This window comes from Fukomys damarensis, unplaced genomic scaffold (assembly GCF_012274545.1).
Source record: "Fukomys damarensis isolate Sample0158 unplaced genomic scaffold, DMR_v1.0_HiC HiC_scaffold_25, whole genome shotgun sequence".
NCBI classification, from domain to species: Eukaryota; Metazoa; Chordata; class Mammalia; order Rodentia; family Bathyergidae; genus Fukomys; species Fukomys damarensis.
The window spans coordinates 31,802,612-31,819,389 of NW_022900937.1; the positions used below are offsets into that span (position 1 = coordinate 31,802,612).

The following is a 16,778-nucleotide window of genomic DNA, read 5'->3' on the forward strand; positions in this document are numbered from 1 at the left end:
TTTTTTTTTTTTTTTTTTTTTTTTTTGGTGCTGGGGATCAAACTCAGGACCTTGTACTTGAAAGGCAGGCAGTGGAACCTTGCATAGCATTTCCTTCCAGGGAGTTAGAAAATCAGGGACTTTGGAGGAAGTAAGTGATGGGGATGTCATGAGGGGCTTTTTAAATTCCCACCTCTGTGGTCAAGTCTGAGAGTGGAATCAGTGGAGTGGCCATGATCTGCAGTGTTCTGAGCCCACTGAGGCACTTGCTTAGGTTGATGGGCACTGGACTTCACCTAAAGGGTTCCAATGCACTAGACCAGCGGTGGTGAACCGTGGCACGCACGGTGCAGTGGATCAACCATTTGTATCACTGAAAGCTCTGAAAGGTTCACTGTCACATTACTAGCCGAAACAGCACTGGACAAACTTAATTCAGTGCCCTGAAACAAGTCACTCTCAGAGTGTACCTTGTGAAGTTTGAATTGGCTGCTTTGGGGAGGCCTGGTTGGCACTAACGTTCCCTGGAGTCCAGACACAGGGACAGGGCCTTCACCCCAGCACCTTTAGCTTTCTGTCTTCACACCGGCTTCAGTGCCTGTTTCACAGTTACTTGTCACACAGTACACTGCTCCTGCCCAGGAGATGCCCAAGTCTATCATCCTCAGCAGGTCCCCTGTGGCCCTGCTGCACTTCACTCCACCTGTGTGAAATGCTAGAGCCACTCTGACCCCTCTGGTCGGGCGATCCACACATGTGCTGCCCCAGTACGGTGATCACGGACCACACTGAACCCTCGAGACACGGCCAGCGAGTGGGCCAAGGAAGCATGTGCCATGTTCAGGTCCAGTGTAACTGTAGGTGTCGTACAGGTCAGTGGTTGATGGGCAGGGACCGCTCTCTGGAGTCTCGCAAGCGCCCATCCAACTCAGGCATCCAGGATTCTGACCAACCCCTGCCCCACCCCACTGAGGGAGCTTGCTCTTAAATTACTGAGGAAACCACTCACCTTTTGTTAAACAGTAAATTCAGAGTTTTCATTGAGTTAGTTTGTTTTTAAGGGATCACTGGTGTGGTTAAAGCTTAAATACATCCTTTGCTTCTGTCTCTTGTTTTTAACTGGGGCCCCTGGTTTATAGGCCACTAGGTTCTCCATGCATGTGACCCATTTGTAATAACAGATAAATGTTAGACGGGAAGTATCATTTGCATTTTCTGTTACATTCAGTGTTTTTATTTTCTTGGAATTTTAGGAGATACTCCGTTTTATGCAGATTCACTTGTAGGAACTTACAGCAAAATTATGGATCATAAAAATTCATTATCTATACCTGAAGATGCTGAAATTTCTAAACACGCGAAGAATCTCATCTGTGCCTTCTTAACAGAAAGGTAACACCTATTAAATTTTTTTGTAAAAGAAGCCCTTTTACTTTGGAATTTGTCAGAAGGAAAGCCATTGTGTTGATGTATGAAATCAGGTTCTCTCCTTGTCCGAGTTGCATTTACTTCAGGGCTGGCCTTTTTCTACTACTAAGCCTGGTGTTGGGTTACCTCACCTTTTTCCCTGCATGGCCCACTTGTAATCTAACTATAATCATAATCCTCATGTCTAAAAAGAAAATCAGAACTCAGTAAAAGAGTGCATTTGAAAGAAATAAAATGTTTGTACTATTTACCCTCTGAAGGTAGTTAATTCTTATTACTCTTGATGATACAACTTTTGAAAGAACAGTTCATAGTCATAAAAACTATGTTTGACATGGGAGTCCATCTTTCCAACTCTTTTTATTTGCGATTTAATATGAGCAGTTCTGTCCTGGAAACTATATTTTAAAAAACAAAACAGGTAAAAATGTGAAAACCTGCCTCAAGAGAAGCGAGGAAGCTAGATCATTTTCCTGCCTTGGTCTTTCTACTCAGTTCTCTTGTGTCTGTTGGTTGACGCAGTGATAGAAGCCATCTGAGTGCAGGGCCAGAGGCCCCAGAGGGCGCTTGCCCTGTGGTCTGTGCGCTGTGATCTGGGGAAGTTATCTGTTCGCCTGCATGGAGGTGGCCCACCCTAGCTAGTCACCTCCAAGAGGTCCTGCTCCTTAAGGCCACACCTTGTCGCTTGGTGATAGCACTCTTAGTGCCACAGGGACTGTCCTCACACGTCAGCTTACACACCTTCGCAGCGGACAATATTCAGTAGAATTCCGGGACACATATTCTTAAATTACTTTGCAAAATTGACCCCCAAAGAAATTGCATAACTTTATATTTCCACTGATAATAATTGGCTTTCTTTTTCTCTTCAAACTGAGTATTACAATTTTTTTTCATTTTGTCCACAGGAGGGAAGCAGCAAAAGTTATTTTATCTTTATTAGAGAAGAAAATCACGTCTATCAATTATTTGTAGAATAAAACTAAAACTTGCTGATTACATTATTAATGTTCCATACTGATGAAATCGAAGTATAATCTGTAGAATATATAATTTGGGGACTGAGTGGGGCTGGTGGGGATTGCATTATAAAATAGGGGTAGACAGGTGTGGTAGTAATTCCAGCTGCTTGGGGGGCCGAGGCAGGAGACCTCAAAGTTGAGCTCAGCCTGGGCAACTTATTTAGGCTCTGTCTTGAATAAAATAAAAAGGGTTGGGAGTGTAGCTCAATAGCGGAGCACTTGCCTAGTGTGTGCAATGCCCAGATTTAATCCCCGGCTCTACAGAGTAAGGTGCAGTGCTCATGAAAGGAGTATCATCCATGGAAGATTTGTTTCAGCACTTTTGGGAAGAGGTTCAATCTAAGGAATTAGATTTACAGAATTATAGGTGGAAAACACTGTAATACCATAAAGTGGCCAGGAGAGCACAGGTTTTCCCTGTGTAGGAGCACACCTGAGCAGATGCATAGTTTTGATTTGTTTTGTTTGTTTCACTTGTGGTACTAGGATGGAAGCCAAGGGCTCAGGCATGCTACACAAGCACTGGACCATGAGCTACGTCCCCAGCCTCGCATGCTCTTCAGTGCGCTTAGAGGGTGGAAGGGTGGAATTCTTAGTGACATTTTTCTGGTATTCAGAGTGATGCTAGATGGATGGATGGATGAACAGATGGAGGGGGTGGAATTTATAAAACAAATAGGAATAGATCCAAATTTAACGTGTGAATTCTTTTTAAGAAAGGGAGGTATTTTAATACCGGATTAGCTCTATGCCCGGTGCTAGCTCCGTCTCTGGGCCATCCTGAGGCTGGTGGGGCCTGCAGCTTGGAGCACACGGGGGAATTTCTTACTGGAGAATCTCAGCCCCTTTGCCTGACTCGGACTCCAGGTGGAAGCATGCGTCACTTCCCTCAGGGCTCCCCGCATATTTGGCGTTAATCCCTTCACAGAGATCACACACTGCACCCTTGGGATTTGCTTACGTTTGAAAAATGTGTAAGCTGGGGCTTTCAATAAAAATATGTCAGATTTATTTGTGATGCTTTGGTGTAACTGTTGAGCTAATTTTTTTTTCATTATTTTTATAATACAATCTCACTGCATTGTTTAGGGAGGTACGCCTTGGGAGAAATGGGGTAGAAGAAATCAAACAGCATCCTTTCTTTAAGAATGATCAATGGAATTGGGATAACATAAGAGAGAGTAAGTCAATAAATCCAAATGCTTCCATTCCATCACATTTCAGATCACATAAACTGACTCTTTTTGATGCAACACGCGTGTTTGATGAACTTTATGCTAACTCATTTTTAAATTGGGAGATTTATTTCAGATTTTTTCCTGTAGCAATATTTATAATTAACAAGCTGATGTGTATATATCAACAGTGTTTCCCAATTCTTTTACAGTGAACATTATACATTTATTTATTTTTCAAGTGAAGTTTTATGGATCTCAATTTTCACAATAGGTCAAATATAATCCTTTAATTTTAATGCACGCAAATTGATAAATGAGTTACTTGTGGAAAATATACTCCAGTAAATATAGTAATTTGTTATATATATATATATAGAGAGAGAGAGAGAGAGAAAGAGAGAGAGAGAGAGAGAGAGAAGAGTACAATGAGAGCACACATTTATTCATTATAAGGGTAAAAAGTACTGCTGCTTAAAGAGTGTAGAAAACCTGAGGACCATAAAAAATATATATGCATGTTATTCTTGTAAATTTTAGCACCTAGAATAATATCATTTATCTTTCCTTATTTAATTGGTTAATATATTTAAAGTTGACATAGTAATAAATCAATAAAACTTGAATTCTTTGAAATGATGAAAATGTGATATAATCATATTGGCACTAATAATATGTCACAAAATGGAGGTTGTGTCTTCTGCTTCCACTACGAATGAAGTAATTTTTGTTTCTCTTCTTTTGACAGCGGCAGCTCCTGTAGTGCCTGAGCTCAGCAGTGACATAGACAGCAGCAACTTTGATGACATTGAAGATGATAAAGGAGATGTCGAAACCTTCCCGATTCCTAAAGCTTTTGTGGGGAATCAGCTGCCCTTTGTAGGGTTTACCTACTATAGAGACAATTTGTATGTTGTTCATTAACTTTTACTTGTTTTCATAATGTAGCTATAGGATGAAGCCTTATTTTGAAACCAAATTATAGATTATTCGTTTGCTTTAATTTTTGAGTTTATTCAAAAGGACTCTGAATTACCTTTAATTTGATTTCATTATTTGATGTTTATAGGCAGTGGGGAAGGACCCAGCTGAGAGAAGTTGACAGTAAAACAAAAGCAGTGATTTCTATCTTAAGACCTGGAGATTATGGGTTATCTTTGAAAAAAGGAGAGATGTTGTCTTCTAGACAATGGAATAGAGAAGAATACAATGTTACAGAAGCACAAGTGAGGCAGAGAAGAGGGAAGCACAGGTCTGCAGAAGGATTCCAGTCCCAACAAAGTTAAAATAGGTTATCTGACAAGGAGAGGCAAGGGAAGTTTAGCATTTTAAATACTGAAAATGGTGTGAATGTCTAGAGGCAAAAGTATTACTTCATCCTAATATGTTGAAGTGAAAAGAAAGTCTTTGTGCTCAATGTTTCTTTCTGAGAATATCTTGAAGAGGAGTGTGATGGCACACTCCTGTAATTCCAGCACTCAGGAGGCTGAAACAGGAGGATCACCACGAGTTTGAGGCCAGCCTGGACTACATAGTGAGTTCAAGGCCACCCTGCACTACATGGCAAGACCCTGTCTCAAAAAACAAAAACAGCCGGGCATGGTGGCGCATGCCTTTAATCCCAACACTCGGGAGGCTGAGGCAGGAGGATCACTGTGAGTTCAAGACCAGCCTGGGCTACATAGTGAGTTCCAGGTCAGTCTCAATTTCTGAACTACATAGTGAGACCCTGTCTCAAAAAAACAAACAAACAAACAACAACAACAAAAAAAAACGAGAGAGAGAGAGAGAATAACTTGGTTGGATAAGACAAGTGGATTGAAACAAAATGCAAAGGATGTTATTTTTCCTCCCTTCCAGGTTGTTAAGCAGCTCTCCACCTTGCAGAGAAAGTGACTTGGTACAATCAAGGAAAAATGAAGTATGTATACACTCTTGCTACGCTGGTTATTTCAGTCACCCGTTCAGACACTTAGCAATACCCATTTTTAAAGCTCTCATTTGACGCTGGAGTTGACATTGTGAGATTGCATCCCTGGTGCAGTGCGCACCACACAGCACTGCTGTCTGGGAGCATTGTGCAGTGAAGAGGGGGCTCCCACATGGCGCTGGCAAGTGGCTGCAGGGCCAGTTAGAAAATGTTGAGGTCTGGTGCTGTGAGAAAATGCAGATAGCAGGCTGACGGGCTCCTACACTGTCGGATGTGTTTGTATTTTTCTTTTTCCTCCCAGATAATACTCTGCAGAGCCCGTTTTCTCCTCCCCTTGTTTTTTTCCTGCCCTTAATGAATGTGAAACTTTGTCACCATAAAGAAAAAAAGAAAGCGGATACTAAGCTTTTAAGGTACAGAAGTAGAAGTAGGGGAGAGATTAAAATTCTGAGTTTCTATTTAGAGTGTATTCATATAAAGGATAATTTTGTCAACACTGTTCAGGTATTTCACTGTGTGAAGTATTTGGGACCACTGCAGTCTACAACCACGTTCAAAGCTAAGTCACACACAAGCCTGCGCACACCCAGCAGAGCTAGACATTTTTTTCTTATGAGAACTAAGAGAAGTAGGTTGGATAGTTTCAGTATGGCAATGTTTTAGGAATGTTCCAGTGCATAACAAATTAGCATTTATTTTAAAATGCTTTTATTTATTTACTTATTTTTCTCATTGAGTTTATTGGTATTCTTCAAGTATTTGGTAACAGTTACATTTATCATTTGGATCTTGTACCTTTACATGACAGATCGTGGTTCTCATTTTTTCCCCATACCGCTGCCCTCTTAAAATATTTTTGAAAGAACAGAATAGATAATTTGGGATTTACAGTATTTGAAATTCTCCCTGCTTCCTGTTTATCTGTCTTCTCTTTTGCTCTTCATATATACTACTAGTTTCTTTTCTTCATTGAAAAGAAAGTTTTGTCCTTTTATATTTTTGTCTCTGGCTTGTACTCTGAACAATGTTTTGGCAGCTCTTTTAAGATCATAATAGGGCAACTCATTCAGAACCTGTCCTGCCTCTCAGGAGCTGTTCCTATTCCCCAATAATTTTCCTACTCTTAAAAACAGCAAAAAAGATTATGGTGCACAGTGTATTAACAAATTGTTATTTTCTAACTATTTTGTTAGGAAATTTTATTTTTTCTTAAAAATAAGTGTTTTATTAATATCTGCTTGTATTATATTAAAATAAAAAATTTTAAATACATAACATTTAAATATTTTCCTTTTTTTTTAATAGGAAAGTCAAGAGGTATGTTATCAAATATGTTGAAAAACAGAGAAAACTCATCGCTGTAGCAATGTTTTAATTAATCACGGTTCATCTTCCATTTGGAGCGCTACGCCTACCCAAGAGAGAAGTTCCAGCCTTTTTTCTACCAAGTATCCCTTTTGTTACTGTCCCTTTGAACCCGCTCTTTAAGATGTGTGTCCTGTGACCCTGGTTCCCACTTAGCAGGGGTACACGCCGTGGGGCCCCTGACTGACGTGCGGGAACTGGTGTGCTCACGTGCAGTAGCAGCCCCGAGCGGTTGAACTTGACTAATTCATTAGCCTGGATGTTCTTACCACATTACGCCACAGCGGAGTTTTCTTAAGACACAGGAAATATTTAAGAAACCACAGAAGCGTGACCATGAACACAGACACGGGGTCTAAAGACCTGGGTTGATTCCGGAACCACCACTTATTATTTATCCTCTCCCGACCTGGGTATTTGCCTTGTTTGAATTTAATTTTCTTTAGCAAGTGGACACAGTGCTACCATATTCTTTGGGCTTTTGTTAGGATCAATGAGATAGCACTTCTAAAATGTCTGATATTGTACCTGGGGCACCACGGGGACTTAAAAAAAAACCTTTTAAAGAGGAAACAGTATAGTTTGTATTTATTCAGTAAGCTGGGCAAAGTACAAAGAAGGCTTGTAATTAATTGGCTATCACTTATTCAAGAATCATTGGCAGCTGTGGTGGTGCACAGCTGTGTAATCCCAGCACTTGAGAAGCTGAGGCAGGAGGATCACTCTGAGTTTGAGGCTAGCCTGAAGTACGTAGCAAGACCCTATCTCACCCCTGCAAAAAAAAAAAAAAAAGGGTCACTAATCATGGCTCTCTTCAGAGTGCTGTGTATCCAGTAATATGTACAGTACAAAAGAGGAGTTTGGATTCTTTCTTTAAAAACAGTAATATGTTTCTAGTACATTCTGTCAGATATTCTGAATATTTCCTTCAGCTATAAACCTTTTATCTCATGAGCACCAGTAGTGGTGATATTTTAAAATACAATCTATAGAAAAGCAGTGGGAGAGGTCTCTTTTCTTTCTAATGGAGTTTAAATCTTGGTATCAAAAAAGAATTCTTGGGCCAGGAATTTAGCTCAGTGGTGCTGCCGCCCACCTTGTAAGCACAGGGTCCCAAGTTTGATCCTCAGCACTATAAAAAAATGAATTCTGCCAAACTGGCAGCTTCTCATTCCTGTTTGTGTGAGTTTGTTCAGACAGGTATGTGTCATGACGTAGTGTGGTAGTAGTGTGGTAGAAGGCAGGAGGGGTGGTTTTCCTCTGTATATAAGAGTCACATAGAGCAAGTACACATACCACACCATCATGGAGGAAATCACATTGCATAGAAAAATAGAAGCTTAGCATTATTTTAAGTGTCTTATCTTTATGACCAGAACTGGTAATTTCTTGTTTTTTGACAGATTCAGAAAAAATTGTATTGCTTAGAAGAACGCTTTAACAATGAGCTACAAGCCAAAGAGGAGCTAGAGCAAAAGTGCAAGTATGTACTGTAGACAAATACTGTATTTTCAAATTTATGTTTAAACGTTTTATTTAAAAAGAGGTACAGGGGCCGGGGATTTGGCTCAGTGGCTCTGCCGCCTGTCTTGCAGGCACAAGGGCCTGAGTTCGATGCCTGGCACCAAAAAAAAAAAAAAGTTACAAGTAATTTATAAGTGTTTAAAATCCATATGCAATGGTTTTATCATAAATTAGAATTACTCTATTTACCCTTTTAAAAAATTCTTTAGATCTGTTACTACTCGCCTAGAGAAAACAGCAAAGGAGCTAGAAGAGGAGGTAAGGCGGCTCTGCTCTTTATTAACTTATTTTCCCTCTGCTGTGCATTGAACCCTGGGCTTCATATGTGCTAGGCAAGGGCTCTATCACTGAACCCTCCCTCCCTTATTAGTATTATTGTTGGCAAAATCTTTGATGTTTGGCCAGGGATGTAGCTCAGTAGTGCTGCACCTACCTGGCAAGCACAAAGCCCTGAGTTCAATTCCCATTACCAAAACAAAACAATACAAAACCCACAAAACTTTGATATTTGACTTAATAGAGGTCTCTAATACTGTGGGAATACATATCGATATTGGTAGACTGAAATCACAAGGTAACTCTGTTATCTAGACTTCATTCTGTCATTTTTTTTGCAGACTTGAGTTAATTTACTATGTGTAAATATTTCAAGTAGAAGTTGCATCTGTATTTTCTTTTCTCACTGAGTTTATTGGTATAGTTTAGGTATATAGCACAGTTACATTCATCATTGGGATCTTGTACCTTAGAAGTTGCATCTGTATTAAGATTAGTAGCACACTTAAATCCAGAAGTACTCTTTCTTTAATTGTTGTTCTTAACATTTTAGACTCATAGGATTAGACATTATAATGATAGAAAGTTTGACTTCAGTACTAAACAAAAGACATAAAGTTCTGATTATTTAAGAGTAGTGTATGTGCTATTTTATAAACATTAAAAACATTTTTAACAAAACAGTGATAGGTTTTTTAGATCTCTTATCTATTTGAAATGACTGACACATTTTGTTTTGATTTGATTTGTATGCATTCCTTTGATAATAATGCTAAGCCTTATTTCAGATTACCTTACGGAAAAATGTGGAGTCAGCATTAAGACAGCTAGAAAGAGAAAAGGCGCTTCTTCAGCACAAAAATGCAGAGTATCAGAGGAAAGCTGATCACGAAGCAGACAAGAAACGAAATTTGGAAAATGATGGTTTGTGGTGTAGAATATTAAATACTTACCAAGAAAAATATGATCATGTATTGTGTTAGAGCTTGCACTAAAATGCTTTTTGTTATAGTCAACAGCTTAAAAGATCAACTTGAAGATTTGAAAAAAAGAAATCAGAACTCCCAAATATCTACCGAGAAAGTAAACCAGCTGCAGAGACAGGCACGTTCCTCTCAGTTGGAGACAGGGTGTGGTGTTTGGTTCACGTCTTCTTTATAACCAGAGCTTCAGGGGCGGTGGTCAAAAGGCCACGGCTCTAGTTTTAGAGGGAGGTCTTGGGAACATTTTTTTAGGTTGTTTATTTTCAGTAGTTTGTGACAGGGCAATAAACCAGTGTGTTTCCATTGTAACCACTGTGTTTGTTTGCCTTTGCGTGGAATAACAGCTGGATGAAACGAATGCTCTGTTGCGAACAGAATCTGACACCGCAGCCCGGTTGAGAAAGACTCAGGCGGAAAGTTCCAAACAGATTCAGCAGCTGGAATCCAACAACAGAGATCTGCAAGATAAAAACTGCCTGCTGGAGACTGCCAGGTTAAAACTGGAAAAGGAGTTTATCAATCTTCAGTCTGCTCTAGAGTCAGAAAGGAGAGACCGGACCCACGGATCAGAGATCATCAGTGACTTACAAGGTATAAAGTGGAGATTGCACTGGAAATTGTCTTGATGATTTGTATTTTGGTAATAACTTTAGATGATGTGCTTCAGTAGCATATTTCTGAAATTAGAACATTAGAGGTGCATGTCTGTAAAGTTCTATGAAAGCACACATTCAGATAGTATGATTTAAGTACCAGATCCCGTAGTGGGCAGATTGACTTCTGGCTGAATTAATTGTGAAGCGCTATACCAACAAGTATGATACACTTGCTGACAGATTGGAGCTCCAAAATAGGAGAGGGCTTCCGAATGTTTTACTCTTAATTTAATGTACATAATTGTGTGAGTAGATTGTTTTTAAAAAGTGTTGCAATCTTTAGGTAGGATATCTGGCCTAGAAGAAGATTTAAAGAATGGCAAAATCTTACTAGCAAAAGTAGAACTGGAGAAGAGACAACTGCAGGAGAAGCTTACTGATTTGGAAAAGGTAAAACATGTTAAACTTTACATTTTTTGTGTATGAAAATAACTGTAGAATTTCAGATAAGAAAAGTTATTCTAAAACAAGCGAAACAAACTTGGACTATTTTCACACAGTGACAGACTCTCTTTAGACTTGGTTGCGGATTAGATGTGGTAGGAGAGTTGTAGCCAGGAAGGAGGCCCAGTTCGTACGTAGGCCATGACAAGATATGTAGTGGAGCCACTGAATAAAGAATAAAGGAAAATCAGCTCATTTAGAGGTGCAGCAGTAAGTGTATCTTAGCCCTCTTTGAGGTGCTCTTGGGATAGCCATATTGGAATGTTCATGAGGTAGGAGGCTGTGCCCGTAGCAGCTAGGGGTAGTTCATGGTAGGTAGGAGGCTAAACCAGAGGTGTAGAAGGACCCACCTGGGAAGAGACTGCATAGAGTAACAGTTAGCAAAGCACAGCACTTGCTTCTGCTAGTGGGTTGTGTAGTTTGAAGAGTCATTTATTTCCTTCTTCCCTCCCCCTCCCCCTTCCCTCCTTTCTGTATCCCCCTCCCCCAGTACCGAGAATCAGACTCAGGACCTTGCACTTGTGAGGCAGGCAGCAGAACCACTGAGCTCACTTCCCAGCCCCTTTTCTTTCTGTTTTTTAAGACGGAATCTCACTATGTAGTTCAGGCTGGCCTTGAACTCACTGCAATCCGATCTGAGTGCTGGAATTATAGGCATATGAAAAGTCATTTTCAGTATTAAAGACTTCATTTGAAAAAAGAAATGTTCATCATATTTGTGATATGAACTATAGAAATCAAAGAATTAGAAAATCCTGGTGGTCACCAGGCACGATTATTTATGCCTGTAATCCCAACACCTAGGAAGCCGAGTCAGGAGGATCACAAATTTGGGGCCAACCTAGGCTACACAGTGAGTTCAAGGCCAGCCTAGAATGCATAACAAGACCCTGCCTCAAAAAAATTTTTTTCTGATGGTATATGTAGAAAAATAGGGAGTATGATTTCACTTAAAACGTGACCCCAATGTGGAAGCTACAGGTAGATAATCGGAGGTGTTGAGGGTTTTATATTTTGTTTTAATGTAGTGAGGGGAAACGTTAAATATTAGAAATATACCACAGGAAGTTTGAGAAATTACCACAGGAAGAGGAAAAGCACTGTGGCCCGAAGATGCCAGCACCTGAGGTAGCTGGGGAAACCAGGAGCAGCAGTAAAGATGGGAGCAGGGTGGGCAGAGCCAGTGTTGAGGGCGCAGGTGACTTCAGCTGAGAGAAAGCCTGGGACTGGCCCAGAATGAGATGGTGAGGCTCCCAGGTCACTCAGAAGAAGCAGCCATGACAGTGGCCTGCAGGTGTGTCCCGGGTGTGGGGCCTGAAGAGGCAGCGGGCACAGAGGGCTGCTACGAGAAGTTGGCTTGACAAGGAGTTGGGTGCTGAGTGTTCCTGCTGAGCCTGTTCAGGAACAGTCTTGAGAGATTTTGAAATTGCGAGCCAGCCTTTTTGTTGATAACTGCCATTGACATCTTCACAGGAAAAGAGCAACATGGAAATAGACATGACATACCAGCTCAAAGTTATCCAGCAGAGCTTCGAGCAGGAGGAAGCTGAGCACAAGGCCACGAAAGCGCGGCTCGCGGATAAAAACAAGATCTATGAATCCATTGAGGAAGCCAAATCGGAAGCCATGAAAGGTGCGTGTTTGAAAAGAGAGTTTTCCAGCAGTATTTGCCTGAGAACTGATTCTTTGGTTCTGAAATATGCTTTATATTTTAATGGGAACTAGGGAAAAACTGTCAGAGAAGCTTTACATACATATTTTTTTCTCTTTGCATCAACAAAACCATTTCAGGACACTAAGGCCCAAACACAAAATTATTCAACTATATTTTTAAGTCAGAAAAATTGATATTTCAGTGGTGTTAAGAAAGACAGACAGGGCCGGGGATTTAGCTCAGCGGTTCGGTGGCCTGCCTTTCAAGCGCAAGGACCCGAGTTCAATCTCCGGTACCAAAAAAAAAAAAGAAAGAAAGAAAGAAAGAAAAACAGACATACAGAACATGAAAGCCTAGGTCTCAAAAAATGGGAACATGTTCTCTTGGGTAGTATTTATTTTAGTTTGGAATTTCACCAGCTTGTGCTGCAAAACGATTGCCAGTTTGTGTGGGATGAAAATGTAAAATTCCAGCTGCTCTAACTGGAGCCCCAGTTGTGAGAGTTCTGGACCCTGGCACGATGAAGATGCTGCCAGACTGCGTCAGAGCCCATGCGGCGAACCTTCCAGCGCTCCAGCCTGCACCTTGGGATTACTTGTGTTCCAAACTGTTTGTCATTATGATGGGCTTAAATTCCAAAATCGGTACTTTATTGTATTCTTAGGAGTTATGGAAGCGTAACATTTGTGAATAACTTAGCAAAAACAGCCTTTGAGTTATGACATGCAATGAAAACTGTAGATATCTTACTAAGCTGGTTTGGACTAGTTCAGGATGGTGATTAATGAAATAGCGCTTGATTTATAACTGTTACTTGGGAGACAGGAAACCAGTGGGCCACATCGGGGGAGACTTGCGTTGTTGTGAAGGTATAATTTATGTGCAAAATAATATAAACGCATTTGACAGTGACGATGCAGTCATGTAATCTCTATTCCAAATAAGATAGGGACTTTCTCTATCGCCTCAGTTTTCTTTTACCTCTGTTACCTTGCCCACATTATGTGATTATTCTTAAAGTGAGTGTACTTGTTCAGAAGAGTGAGCCAGTTCAGTGTAATAAGCTGCTGTTATCCCCAGACTGTTACTCCCAGCACACATAGCTGTGTGGTGACCGCACATGTGACACGTGAGCACCTAGACATCACTGTGGAGATGGCGCTCGGGCCCGGTCCACACCCCTTGGGCTTCCTGCTGTGTGTCATCGGCTCCTTGGGTCGAGATCATGACTTGCACATGGGCACTAGCAGCAGGAGCAGGATGGCCTTGTCCGCTGACTTGAACTGTGCCTGGTCCTCGGGAATGGGGCAGCAGCAGTGTTGGCTGCTGTGGTGCGCACCCTGCAGTGCCCGTGTGAAGCGCTTGGGATCGCTCTCTGTTGGAACCAGTGTGTACAGAGCGCTTTGTCAGAACCTGAAAAGTCACAGGCTTAATCTTTCCCGAATAGCACTTGATGGCAGGAGATGTTGAGCACAGGTACAAGAAGCGAAGGAGCCCAATTAGATTTGCACTGAGGCACTGGTCATGCGTCAGAAGGCAAGCCTTTGTCTGTAACAGCTTACATTTAACCTTGAAATCATTTAACAATAAACTCTGGCCTTCGCTTTGAGATGGAAGGAGGCTTTGCCCGAATTGCTAAAACAAATGAAAACTAATCACTTAGAAAAGATAGAAATTGTAGCTAAAAACCTAGCTTACCTTTAGTCCAGTTGGGTGTGGTGGCACAGTACTGTAGTCCGGGTACTTGGGAGGCAGAGATAGGATATCAGGGTCGAGGCCAGACCAGGTAAATCGTCAGGCCCTGTGGGATGAATGACTGAGTGTATGTAGCTCAGTTTCCATGGCCTTGGTCCCCAGTACCTTGCTCCAAATAGGTTACCCTAATCCTCCTAATCTAGATATTATTCTGTATTTTTTCTGCATTTCCTATATTGATTGCTTTTTTTTTCTTTTAAATATATGATCGGCAGGGATTTAGCTCAGTGGTTCCGCCCCCTGCTTGCAAGCACAAGGTCCTAAGTTTGATCCCCAGTACCCCCCCCATATATATATATATATATATAGAGAGATATATATATAGAGAGAGAGAGAGAGAGAGAGAGAGAGCGAGAGCGCGCACTTCCCTAGTCCTTAGTCCTTGCCACCTACTGGGTACAGGGAATTGCTCTGCAAGCCCTGCCTAGAGCTGAGCAGAGGGCTAAGAGGGCAGCTTACGTGCTCAATTAGAGTCCTCCTGGGATGCTCAGGGTAGAAACAATGACACCATTGACCGAGTATTGGGAAAATCAGTCTTCAAAGGTTTAGGCATTTACAGAACCATAAAAAGGCAAATTATCTTGCCTCCACTACAGTAGATATAATATTAAAAAGTGTAATCCATTCATAGAATGCCCTGGAAATAACAGTTCTTTTCATTTTTTGCCCCCAGATCTGGGGGTTAAACCCAGGACCTTCACACTGAGCTGTATCCCCAACCTTTTTTTTTTCATTTTGAGGCAACCATCTCAAATTCACTACATTGACAAGATGGACTCAGACATGTTATCCTCCTGCCTCAGCCTCCAGGAGTGCTGGGATGACAGGCGTGCACCCCCACACTTCCATCAAGTTACCTTTACTGTTACTTGAATGGCACTGTTGTGTATTTGGCGAGTTGCTTTTATTTGTAAAGTCATGGTTATGTCCGTGTCACTGTAACAGAAATGGAAAAGAAGCTTTTGGAAGAAAGGGCTTTAAAACAGAAGGTGGAGAACGTGCTGCTGGAGTCGGAGAAGAAGTGCTCCATGCTGGACTGTGACCTGAAGCAGGTGCAGCAGAAGCTGAACGAGCTCCTCAGGCAGAAGGACGCGCTCTGCGAGGATGTGAGTGTCAGCTTCCCGGAGCTGCCGCACGAGTCTGGGGTGGTCAGGGCAGACACCGTTTTCTTATTAATGTGCTGATTTTACTGGATTTGAGGACATACTGACTGAATCATAGTTGAATAATTTCAAAATTATTTTCAAAGAATATTTTATGTTAAGATATATTTTAAATATTTTTGGAAATACATATTTTGCTTTGAAATGAATTGATCACTGAAAGACAGAAGTCTATCACCATACTTGTTGCCAGTTTCATTGATCAGAAAGCTGAAAATGGTTTACTGTCAAACCTGCAATTTATTTTTCTAGGTTAGAAACTTGACACTAAAGATAGAGCAGGAAACTCAGAAGCGGTGCCTCACGCAGAATGACCTGAAGCTGCAGACGCAGCAGGTGAACACGCTGAAGATGTCAGAGAAGCAGCTGAAGCAGGAGAACAACCACCTGGTGGGGATGAAGCTGAGCCTGGAGAAGCAGAACACCGAGCTCCGAAAGTGCGTCCTTGGAGCGGGCCCTGCCTTGGTTCCCCCAGGGCTTTTCCCGCTGCCGTGTAACCATGCTATGGCAGCAGTGTGGGCAGAAAGTCACCAGGGTACCCAGCCTGCCTGAGAGCCTTCCTCGGGCTGGCCTGGGAGTGTTCTGCCCCTCTGGGTGTGTGCCTTAGGTACTAGGACTCACAAGTGTTTGACTCTTATCACTTTATAGGATATCTTTGGTACTCTACTTAATTTACTTACGTGGAAAACATTGTTAAAATGCTTTCAAAATATGCCTGGTGTGTTGGTACATACCTGTAATCCCAGCACTTGGGAGGCTGAGGCAGGAGGATCGCCATGAGTTTGAGGCCAGCGTGGGCTACAGAGTGAGTTCTAGATTACTCTGAACTATACAATGAGACCCTGTCTCAAAAAACTAAAAAAAGCAAAAACAACCCCAAACAGAAAACTTATTTCAAAATACGCTGTAAATGTACCCCAGAAGTCTGTCCTTTCTGTCAGCACTAGATCCCAGCAACTGGAATCCCATTTGCCCACTCGGGGTGGTAGTAGGGGAGGCCTGAGCTCTGGAGCCAGCGAACAGGAGCGTGAGTGTCCACCCCAGTGTGCGTTTGCTGCCCAGAGCCGGGCAAGACATTCACCTGTCTGAGCCGTCTCATCTGAAGAGGAGTCACGTTGCTTGTTAGCAATCTTGAAAACAAAACTGTGGCTTATTTAAGGTTCTTGTAGAGAAAACTCTGATATATTTAGGACCCAATGGCGACCATAACTACCATAACCTTCAGAACAGCACATGTCACCTTTCCTGACAGCCTGTGCCACATCAGTGAGATATGGACTCTGTAGAAAGGCTGGTGAGAACTGCCAGAAGACTTTGCTCTTTTGTGCTGGTTTATTTGTTGCCATGTAAGCCTAGATTCTTCAATGCTATGAGATTTCAGCTTTCAAAATTACAGCTAGAGGGCTAGCGATTTAGCTCAGTGG

The 16,778-nt window shown here is 41.7% G+C and overlaps 1 protein-coding gene across 2 annotated transcripts in view; it reads left to right on the forward strand.

Annotated features, from left to right (window-relative positions):
- The window catches only part of Rock2 (Rho associated coiled-coil containing protein kinase 2), a 107,966-nt gene that overhangs the window by 78,449 nt on the left and 12,739 nt on the right, over positions 1–16,778 (forward strand). For both annotated transcript variants that reach the window (XM_019208161.2, XM_019208160.2), the window contains 14 exons: positions 1,233–1,371; positions 3,519–3,610; positions 4,353–4,512; positions 5,465–5,525; positions 6,840–6,851; positions 8,303–8,382; positions 8,633–8,681; positions 9,488–9,623; positions 9,712–9,803; positions 10,027–10,273; positions 10,622–10,728; positions 12,256–12,415; positions 15,137–15,297; positions 15,607–15,791. In XM_019208161.2, coding sequence (XP_019063706.1) covers positions 1,233–1,371; positions 3,519–3,610; positions 4,353–4,512; positions 5,465–5,525; positions 6,840–6,851; positions 8,303–8,382; positions 8,633–8,681; positions 9,488–9,623; positions 9,712–9,803; positions 10,027–10,273; positions 10,622–10,728; positions 12,256–12,415; positions 15,137–15,297; positions 15,607–15,791 — 1,681 coding nt within the window. The remainder of the gene's footprint in view (positions 1–1,232; positions 1,372–3,518; positions 3,611–4,352; positions 4,513–5,464; positions 5,526–6,839; positions 6,852–8,302; positions 8,383–8,632; positions 8,682–9,487; positions 9,624–9,711; positions 9,804–10,026; positions 10,274–10,621; positions 10,729–12,255; positions 12,416–15,136; positions 15,298–15,606; positions 15,792–16,778) is intronic.